The 11028-nt window shown below is 39.6% G+C and overlaps 1 protein-coding gene across 4 annotated transcripts; it reads left to right on the forward strand.

Moving 5' to 3' along the window:
• The first annotated feature begins 185 nt into the window (after positions 1–185).
• znf384b (zinc finger protein 384 b) lies at positions 186–10716 on the forward strand. 4 transcript variants are annotated; one of them, XM_026185508.1, is made up of 11 exons: positions 186–369; positions 3657–3724; positions 3813–4041; positions 4489–4602; positions 5936–6090; positions 6175–6266; positions 6993–7217; positions 8663–8830; positions 8943–9021; positions 9141–9299; positions 9444–10716. In XM_026185508.1, exons 2-11 carry the CDS (start codon positions 3659–3661, stop codon positions 9831–9833), a joined length of 1677 nt encoding a protein of 558 aa, XP_026041293.1. In that variant the 5' UTR covers positions 186–369; positions 3657–3658; the 3' UTR covers positions 9834–10716. The 4 variants fall into 4 exon arrangements, with proteins under 4 accessions (XP_026041293.1, XP_026041292.1, XP_026041290.1 ...); XM_026185505.1 differs by adding an exon at positions 3270–3324 and having other exon boundaries at positions 306–369; positions 9141–10716; XM_026185507.1 differs by having other exon boundaries at positions 9141–10716.
• Positions 10717–11028: the final 312 nt, after the last annotated feature.

Below are 11028 nucleotides of genomic sequence, written 5' to 3' on the forward strand. Positions count from 1 at the left end.
TGCGATACAGTGAAATAATTATTTATTTGTTTATTTTACTGCTACCACTACTACCACTCAAAAAAACACGACCAGCTGATCGCGGACTTTTTAGATTTTTTAAATTAACTGCCTGACAGAAAGCGGAAGTGACGTCACTGCACACGCTTCTTTTGTCTGACGACCTTATCAGGAGGAAGTGAAGCTCAGACGAAGCGACTGGCTCACCGGAGGGAAAAAAACGAAAAAAAAAGAGAGCGAGAGAAAAAAAAAGAGGAGGAGGGGGGGAAACTTCACAGATTCACTGGAATTTGGACAGATTTGGAAACTGTGTCCAAACTATCCCGGCCTGCTGGAGCTTCGCGGAGGAAAGCGGAGTCGTCAGCTCCGGTAAACGCCACTCTTCTCCACGCAGTCGGTAGTAAATTTTGATAGATTCGGTCGACTCTGCTGCCGCCTCTCCACCCGTCCCCACAGCCGGAAGTCTGTGAGGATGGTCTATTTTTTTTTTCTTCGCTTCAGTTTTTTTTATGCTTTTGGTTTTTTTCATTGCTTTGCGTTTATTTTTTCCCGAGCGGGAAGGCAGCACAGGCTCACACAGTGTGTCTGCTAAATGTATGTTAATCAGCACGTCGGGCCTGAATAACTGCAGGATGCACGGAGGCCAAATGGAGACCTGCTGTAGATATGCGCCTTACATTGTTCCGATATGTGGCGTTTTATGAAAGTTCATGTTTTTGTAGTTCTTTTAGGTCTACTTTATTCCGCAGAGCAAACTTAAAGCTAAGTAGCTGGATGTGGATCCCCTTTAATGCCGCTAAATACTGACATATAGGAAAGCGGGCAGGAAAGTTTAACCTCATATTATTTAATAGTGCTTTTTAACACATCTGGACTCTTAATCAGAGCTGCAGTTATGGAATTACAGCTGTATGGAGCCAAACACTTGCACCCAGACAAGACTGTAATAGGCAACCAAACTAAAAACTAAAAGTGGGTGTGACAATACATGTTAGTTACACGGAAATAATAAAAAGTAACACAAATTCTCAACAAAACAAAAAAGAAAAACTAAACTAAACAGTATTTCATATATTCCTTAATAATCTGAGTGCAATAGGAAATATAAGTTACAAGTCTTCACTTTTAGTCTTTTCTGATACGTTTTAATTGTGAACACATTCAGTATGTGGGATATCTGTGCACACGTTTAGTCGAGTGTTTTTATTGATCTGAGCTTCTAAAATTCTCCCTTGTACAAACATCCCTTGTATTCTAATAGATCAAAACATTACTAAACATTTTCCAACAAAAGAAACTAAAATGTAACCAGCAAACTTAATATGGAAATTAATGAACAATAAGACAACAAACAATTAAGACAAAAGTAAAAGCTAATTGAAATATCTCTAACGACTCATCCATGAGACCAACATGCTAGTTTTGCTTTTCTTATCATATAAATGTACCAACTATCTCAAAAATCTATTACATTAATCTGACAAAAAAAAGTAGTTTCTGAATTATTGACATCTCTTAAAATCCCCCCAGTATAGCCTCTGTAATATTAAACTTCATGAAAACAGTGATGCGGTACAATTCTGTTTTCTTTTAAGTTAGAAAAATTGGGTGATACCCACATGTTCATGGATTGTCTTATATGTTAAAGATCCTGGAGAAACAATGTAATATCGAATTTCCCAGAGGAACCCACCCGAGGGATTAATAAAGTTCTATCTTATCTTATCTTATATCAAGCTGATAAACAGTGTATTACAGTACCATCTATATTACTCATAGACAGCAGTATCTCGCATTGGTTCAGACCTGAACCTAAAGAAAATTGTATTAAATGAAGCTTAATTAAACATTAATGCTTATGAAGTGAAACTTTTAAATCAACAGAGACTCTTTTGGGATTTTTAGTCTGAGCAACAGCACATTTTCTTCTGCGACATAATTATCTCATTAATTAAGAAAAACAGAATCTTTCTCCCCCTTTCTACTTTTCCCTTTTAAACTGTATCTGTAGCAATAACACGTCACAGGAATGAGCCTAGTGCTTCCCCAAGAGACCCACACCTTCAGGGACCCTTTAAAAAAACCTCCACCCTCACACTGGGGAGTTAGTGTCTAGTAATTTGATTAACTGGGTCTTTTATTTAGTGCCCACAAAAGTTTTTGCCAGAGCCAAAAGAAAACAAACAGTGGGAGTGCATGTATTTCTACTCAGTAATATACAAAGCTCTTAACTGTTTTTTTTTCTTTCTTGAACTGGAAAACACCCTGTCAACCAGGTTTTCTTACAGTCTAAATATTTCGTATCACAAAGGAAAAAAAGCAGAAGTGTAAGTTATAAACTTCACATTGGCCTCATTCAGGGCTGATTTTGACCCTGGGGCCATATCAGCATAGTTAAAGTAACCACAGTGCTTCACACAGGACAAGTGAATCAAACCTGGTTACAGGTGAGAATAAAACAAACAAACAAACAAAAAGTGTCACCACAGTGTTAGAACCTCCATCGTGCCGTTAAACAACCCCTCAGACTCTTTGCAGTCATTTGCTGTGAGTTTCTTTAAAATAATTTCGCCTCCTATTGATTTTTGGAGGATTGTTTTGTTTTGCTTTTAGCAGCCAGAATTACATGAATTTCATTTCTCTACTTTAGTTTCAATGTCCTGGTTTGGCTTGTTGGCACACTGAGGTTAGAAGTGAAACAGTCTTTGCTTTTTATTCTAAAACATGTCACAACAACATGTGCTGCGTCAACACACTTTGTCTGCTTTACACCCGCCCCTACGGTGAAGCGACTGATATGGCGAGGCTCTTTAGGTCCAACCTTATTACCTGATCCCCATCTGGAAGAATGTCAAGATTCAGATTTGTGGTTTTCATTATTTCTCTTGGTTTTGCTAACAAGGTGTATGTTCTTAAATTAATTGGTGCTCTGCAGTGTGCAGTCAGCACTCAGGAAGCCATGTCATATTTTAGGAATAAGGTGCACAAATGAACTGAGAGGGTTGACAAACCATTACTACTTTTTGTTAGGAGGCCCGGAGGCCTCCTAACAGGAAATCCTTGTAGTGGGTGAGCCCTTAAAACAGTAATGCATTGATCTGGTATTTGTCTTGTCATTGATCTGCAGGAGAATAATGTAGTACATGCTCTTTGGTGTGGGAAACATTTCATTAAGGTCTTTCTCATTAGACATAGAAACACACTGCATGAGCATTTTCACTACAATTTTTAATTACTCTAGTAGAAATGTCTTCTCTTTTTTTTTTTAGTCCTAATGTACACAAGCAGCTGTGAGGGAAACAGGCTCCACTGCCACTTCATTAGGTACACCTAACTCAAACCAATGCTTTTTTTAAATTTTTTATTAATAAGCTATCCAGTGAATCGTAAAGCTAAAAAAATTAATTTTCTGTTAAAATAGTTTTATCGATGGGTCCTCCCTCCTACTTTGAGTGTTTTAATGTTAGACTAAATGTCATATGGCACAATGCATGTACCATTATTACAAATGTCAGCTTCCAAATCAACTCTAAAGTTAGACTTTATGTTTTATATATAAGATACATTTAGCTCATTTTAATAAATAATAATACATTCTAGTGTTGGCCAGCTGTGATGGAAAGTTTTTAAATCTTGCTGCTTTTGTGTCGTTGCAGAAATGATGGAAGACTCTCATTTTAATTCATCATATTTCTGGTCCCCAGTCCCGACTATGCCCGGACAGGTTAGGCTACAAAATAATTTACTGTTCAATCAGTTGATGATGGGGAGAGAATGTTTCCGTCAAAGAAAAATCTCCTTTCTCCTGACAGATTGAGAATGCCATGTTCCTAAACAAAGTAAAAGAGCAACAGGAAAAAAGCGCTTCCTTCTCTGCTTCCCCTGCATCTCACTACCAGACGACTCTTCTCACCATCCCCACGCCTGGGGCCAAGACAGATGGAGGAGGCCAGGCTGGTAGTGCGGCGCACCTCCACCCTCCGCACAGCACCCAGAACATCACAGTGTTGCCTGTCCCCTCCACAGGCATCATGACAGCAGGTGGGCTTGTTTCTGTGTTTAGAAACCTTTAAGCGTCTCTTTCTCAGTTTTGAGGTTGAAAGACTTAACATATTTGGGGATTGAGTTAAAAACACTGAAACACCAAATATTAAGGCCGTATTTAGATCCCATACCCTCAGTTTTTGAAGTATAATGTAACAGCAGTGTGTTAAATTATTTAGGTTATGAGAACAAACTTTGTAAATAGAGAAAATGGGAGTAAAATGAACAATTAATTCAAGGTTTTCTTCAACTGAGACAACTTTAGCGCTGTATTACAAACATTCTGCTTTGTAGTGCTATTGTTACACTTGGAGATGTAGATTATAGTTTAAAAAAATGCCTTTGGCAACATGTTCTTGAAGCTGTAAATTGAATTCCTCAACCTCAGTGACACTGCTCATCTTAGACAATTTCTCATCTCTGCTCTTGTCTCTTTCTCTGCAGCTGGTCTGGTGATCACGACTCCTCAGGGAACTCTAGTCTCTCCAACCTCCTCTCAGTCGTTTGTGTCCGGCCATCCAGCAACAACCATGATTGTTTCAGCACTCCATTCTTCAGGTGAACAGCATGTTATTATACACACACACTGGCTAACTTGTTTCTAAGTACAATATTGTTACTATGTAAATGATTAAAACTTATATGGGTGGATCAAACAGTGTTATAGATTTACTACGATTCAGAACTCAGGGTATTGTGTAAAGCCTGGTTTATGGTCACCTTATTGGTTTTGGTATGTGTCGACTGTGATGCCGCTGCAGCCCTCACTTCTGTGTTACTTACTGGCGCTTCAGTGTGCACTGAACTCGCTGAAGTCCTCTCCTAGATAATAGGTGCAGCAACTTTTCATCAGTGCTGGTACATGAGTAGAAGAATTAGAAAGAAGAAGCTAAGAATTCATAGAGATTTCTCCAGAAAGTCTCATTTTGAAGGTGTTGCTGCAGCTCCTTCTTTGTAATCTGAGAATGTCTGAGCTTTAGTATATATCATTGAGACCAGCACAGTCGTATATATGTATGTACAGTATATATATGTATGTCGATGGGTGCGCTAAAGGCCCATTCTCCTCTGAGCTACCAAATGAAGTGTCATTGTGTGAACACGTAATGACAATAAAGGATTCTTATTCTTGTGTCTTCATAGCTTCTCAGCAATGCTGTGCACACTGGGTTACAAAAGTTGTCAGGTGCACGACACACTGAAACAACACTTAACATGGTTTGTGCTTTTAGCACTTTCATGAGGGCTACTATAATGAGCATAAACCAGGTTTAATATGACTAATCACTGACTGAATCCCTCATCTGTGAAATATTTTGGCTTTTGGGGGGCATTCATATGTTCTCTTATGGAGCTATTGAGACTATAAAAGAAAATTCTTACACTAAAAACTCAGGAGACATCTCTGAGCTATGAACACATCTGTGTCCTTGTCCACAAAGCACAGAGTGATCTGATGAGTAGCAAAACCAGATTATTTTATTACCAAGCCTGTGTCAGTGACTTATGGTTCTGTCTTTTTAAGTAAATTTATGTCTTCCAGTACAATAGATGCTGTTTGAAACTGTTAATAAATTATTGGTGTCTTTGCTTTTAGAAAACAAACATAAATACAGATTTTCAGTATGAAAAGTGCCCATATTTATAAAAGAAGCACATCAATTTTGATCATGTGTCTGATGCTGTCCAAATGTATTCACATGTCGATTATACTGAAACACATTAGACTTCCTTCAGCATCTTCTGGTTTTCAGTTTGATGTCAATGCACCTACAGACCATTATGTAGATGGTATTTAAATATGGGATGGAATTATTACAAACTTGTTCCATCTTCTGCTTTCAAAACTCTGTTCCATCATCTTAACCTGTGACTGTCGATCTTCTCATAGACAAAAAAGAAGCGGACGGGAATCCACATGTGGTTGTGATGCCAGCGCCCTCCAAACGAGGGAGAAAGAAGAAGACCACAGTGTCTCGGGTTGGTCCTCTGGGCATGCCGGGAAATGAAACTGTAATACTGGCTCATCTGACGCCAGGTGGCCAGGTAAGAGAACAGCTACAGATGTGAAAAAGGAAGCGTGATGCAACGAACTGCTCATTAAATCAATTTTAATTTTATTATCAATAGGTGACAACTTTGCAGCATCATGCTAGAGATCCATATGATCTCTCAAATGAAGACGAAGACCATGCCTCGAAAGATAGCACGAAAACATACAGGTATTTATTTATTTGTTTAATGTTTTTAAATACTTGCTGCTCATCTCCATTTGTTCTTGCTCTGGCTGTGAAATATGCATACATCTGTTTCTCTGTTCACTTCTGGAAATTAGCATTGAGATTTTCAGCTTTTGTAGATGACCTTGGCAGTGCTGGATATTAGCGTCTGACACGCCGACTCCTCAGACAAACACTCTTCACTGCATGTTGTGGCTGAACACACCGGCTTTGTGATGGATGCTTAATTCTTTACTAAAAATGTATTTGAGAAAACAAATACATGCTTTGTAGATGCTCTCTCCGTCTGCACACACTGGACACAAACCTGTCTTCTACTCTCCCCTTTGTCCTTATATAGCATGCTCTTTGAGCTGTGATCTCACTTCTGTGTCCTTCTCTTCCTCTTTTTTTATAGTACCTGTGTACCTTTCCTCCTCAGTTTTCACTGATTTCTCCCTTGACATTTCACTGTGTTGTCTGGTTGTGTCGTCTTTATTTGATTTAACCCGCCTTTGTCTTCATTGATTTTTTTTTCTTTTTTTTTCTTTTCATTTTCTGTGATATCTTATTTCTCTCTGTGGGTCATTGCTCCATTACCCTGTCTCCTAATCTTCTTCTGTCCCATCTTCTCTCTTTTTTTTTCTCCTCCTCTTGTACATCTCCCTCTTCTTCCTCCTCCTTGTACTTCCATCCCGTCCTTCCATTTCTCTGTCTCTACGCCTGTAGGTGCCGGATGTGTGCGGCGACCTTCTTCAGTAAGTCTGACATGCAGATCCACTCCAAGTCGCACACAGAGGCCAAACCTCACAAGTGTCCTCACTGCGCCAAGTCATTCGCCAACTCCAGCTACCTGGCCCAGCACATCCGCATCCACAGTGGGGCCAAGCCTTACACCTGCTCCTACTGCCAGAAATCTTTCAGGCAGCTCAGTCACTTACAGCAGCACTCACGGTACTACAGACCCCCCCAACCCCATTACCCACCCATACCATATACCCTGTTCTCTTAACTTGTCCTGCTAAGACCCCTCCTATGTTCTTCTCCATCCTGGTGAAGACAGTGAAGTGCAGACCATATTACGTTGCCTTGTGGATGTTGGCTCGCATGTTGCCAGTTCCATCCAGTGACCTTTTCAGCATATTTAAATTCAGATGACACCTTTGAAGTCTGGCCTTTGGCCGTAAATTTTTTTCTTTTGTTTTTTTCCCCCCTGCCTTTGTTTCTGTCTTTGCTGTGTTTGTGCAGGTCTTGCTCCTTTTTGCACTGCACCTTCTGTTCTTCTGTCTGCATGTGCTGTCATGTCTTCCGACACTGCTTCTTCCATAAACACACATACCTATTTCAAATCTTTCAAAGTAAACTTCTAAAAAATAAAGTTGACAGTATTGTTGCTCTTTACCATTGTACAGCCCTTTGTGTTATTGATTTGATGGTTCATATCTTTGTCAGTGCTTTTCTCACCTTCAACACTCAATAGTGATGTTCTGCCATGCTTTGCTTTCATGCTCTGTTATCCTGTTTGTTTTATCCTTTTTGGGGGGCTGTGCTCGTATCAATTTTCCATCATTTCGGGAAGCACGATAAACTGATACATTTGTAAAACGTGTATTTATTATTTTATTGTTTTAAAGGGGACCTGTTATGCTTTTTTTTATTTTCCGGCATATGTATACCATTAAAATGCTGGATTTTCATATTAAACAAGTGAGTGTAAGGTAATTTCTATGAGGCAAAAACACAGCTTTTAGACTGTTCTTTTAGTTGTAGATACTTTGTTCAACTCTTAGCTCTGTATGATATCAGTGAGAGTCAATATCCATAAAGTGGTCACCTCAGGGACACAGCTCTGGCAAGGAGCATAGATTCCCCACCCACCTGCTGTTCAGACCTCCTGTCTGATGGAGAAAATTGACTGAAGGGGAGAGAGAAGGAGATAAAACGACTTGTTTCAGACAGCTGAGAGGCTGCATCAAGGGGCTGCATCAGACCTGTAAGGCTTGAAAAGCTACTCATGTTAAATTCAGCATTAGCTAAAAATTACATAACATAATGGGTCCCCTTTAATATAATCTCTTGTGTTTAAATCTTAAGCATCTAATCGAGTTGGTCCAGACAGATAAAATTATTAAATTTGTTGGATGTTTGTGTGAATTTTGTAATTACTGCTGGCCGTAATCAGTAAAGCGTATTTTGTTGGGGTGTTTTCTTCAGAATTTCCAAATGTTTCATTGCTCTGTGCTTCATCGCCGCAAGCTTTAATTTCCTTGTGTGAGATGTTTTTCCCTGAAATGATAAATTAAGAGGATTATCTTAAAATGAGGCTTTTTTTGTCTTCAGTTTATCCTTACAGTCCTGTTTTCATTTCTCTCTTTTACCATCTTATCTGCTCTCATCAGGAACCACACAGATGCAAAGCCCCACAAGTGTCCCCATTGTACCAAGTCATTTGCCAACTCTAGTTACCTGGCCCAACATATCCGCATCCACACCGGAGTGAAACCCTACACCTGTTCCTACTGCGAAAAGTCCTTCAGACAGCTGAGTCACCTTCAGCAGCACAGCAGGTAAATCACCCACTGGTCTAGGGTTTCTCATCTCCTTGCGGTCAGGTTAGGTCACCCTGAAAGTGATAGGCGCCCGTGTTTGTACATGTGTGTGTTTTTGTGTTTTATTCAGGATTCATACCGGAGATCGGCCATACAAGTGCAGTCACCCAGGCTGTGAGAAATCCTTCACGCAACTCTCAAATTTACAGGTGTGAATGAGTTTGGTTCTGTTCTTATGCATGGAGTGTTTGGGTATTAACTAACTCTCAAAACATTTCACTGTATTGTTATGCCTTTTTTTCCCACCAATAACAATTTTTTCCCCTAGTCTCACCGGCGTCAACACAACAAAGACAAGCCTTACAAGTGCCCGAACTGCAATAAAGGATACATAGATGCAGCGAGCCTGGAGGTGCACATGTCCACACACACTGTCAAACATGCCCGGATCTACTCGTGTGGTCTCTGCAACCGCACTTACACTTCAGTAAGACAAATGTCCATTTCTGAAGAGCATTACTACATGCAACACTATGAATCGCCTCACTGGCATCAGACACCTGGCAGCTACTTTACACCGTGTAGTCATGTCTCCACTGTTTCCCCTCTACCTATCCTCCCTTCATCTCAGGAGACGTATCTGGTGAAACACATGGAGAAACACAACCCAGAGCAGTTGACTGCATCAGCAGTCATGGCAGCACAGCCGGCACAACAGAACCAAAGCCAGGCCCAGGGCCAGGCTGGAGCTCAGAGCCGGGTAGAGAGTGCAGATGGAGCATCGAGCCGACCTGGAGGAGCTGGGAGTGGAGCGGCGGGCAGGGGCCAGCAAGGACAGAGCCAGAGCAACTACCCTCAGACAGAATCCATCTCCTGTCCGTTTGACCTCCATCAATATAAGACGGTGTCTGCCAACGACATCCAGTACAAGTCAGTCAGTGTGGCGGACATTAGTACCCACAAGGACCTCTGTCTCACTGTGTCAGCATCCACCATCCAAGTGGAGCATCTCAACTCTTAGAGAAGATGAAAGGAGAGAGAGTGGGAGGTTGGCAAGCTAAAATTTATTCATAATAACAAGAGATGGAGGATGAAGAGTGGAAAAATTAAAGCAATACTAAGATGATGCAGAAACTTTGGAACAAATGACTGTGCCTGAATGATTTTTTTGAGGCAGACAGGAGAAACGATACCATGACACAATAAACTGAAGACTATAATTTTAGTTTTATTTTTTTAAGTTTTATCTCTTCTTTTTTTTCTTGCCTTGTTTGATTTGTTTGCTTAGCTGTCCAGTCTGACGTGCATGTGAAGGCTGCAATAAAGTATGTTTCAGTCCATCACAGTGATGGTTTTATAATAGGAAGCATCTAAGAGATACTTCACTTTACTATTAACACCTCCTGCTCTTCCCTTCAGATACAACTGTGGCCATCTCAAGTTATTGACTTTCTTTTATTGAAATTAGTAGTTGACTACGGAAGTATTTTTTTATACTTTCATACAGAAACTTTCAGTTTTTACATCAACGTTATTAACTCTGCGAAGTTATAACAACGGATGCTTGTGATCCTTTTTTTCTGGAAAGAAAAAATAGCAATCACATATATAAAGTTATATCCTACCAGTTTATAAAGTATGATTGCGTGCTTAAAGGTTATGGTAAAACACATAATGTATTTAAATCGATTTGCAGGCCTTCACGTAACCTTTGAGAGAGAGTGATGAGCCTGTTCATGTAATCCAGTTGTACTGCTTTGTATGTATGTCCTGAAAGTAGTGTTATTCAAATGTGCTTCTGCTATTATACTTCCATAGTAACAACATTTATAACACTTATTCATAGACATAATGACTCATGAGATTTTTTTCTGCTTATAATAAAAATAAAACCCTCTAAGTGATTACTTCTTTTTAATTTTTTTCTACTTTATTACCTTTTAAATTATTTTCATATGTGCTGTAATTGCTTTATGGGGGAACTTTAACTTTTTATCCTTTTTCCCCCAATTCCTTTCACATAGTCTTTATTTTTCTTAAAAAATAAATAAACACATTTATGTTGTTTATTTTATGACAATCATGCCCGTGGATCAGGTATATTTGCTGGAATGTGCAAATTTGCGAGGTGTTTACAAAAGTGGACTGTACCATAAGAGCACAGGGGTGTCGTGATCAATTTCTCGGATATTTTCAGATTATATTTCTACGTAATG

This window comes from Astatotilapia calliptera, chromosome 11, assembly GCF_900246225.1.
Source record: "Astatotilapia calliptera chromosome 11, fAstCal1.2, whole genome shotgun sequence".
Lineage (NCBI taxonomy): Eukaryota > Metazoa > Chordata > Actinopteri > Cichliformes > Cichlidae > Astatotilapia > Astatotilapia calliptera.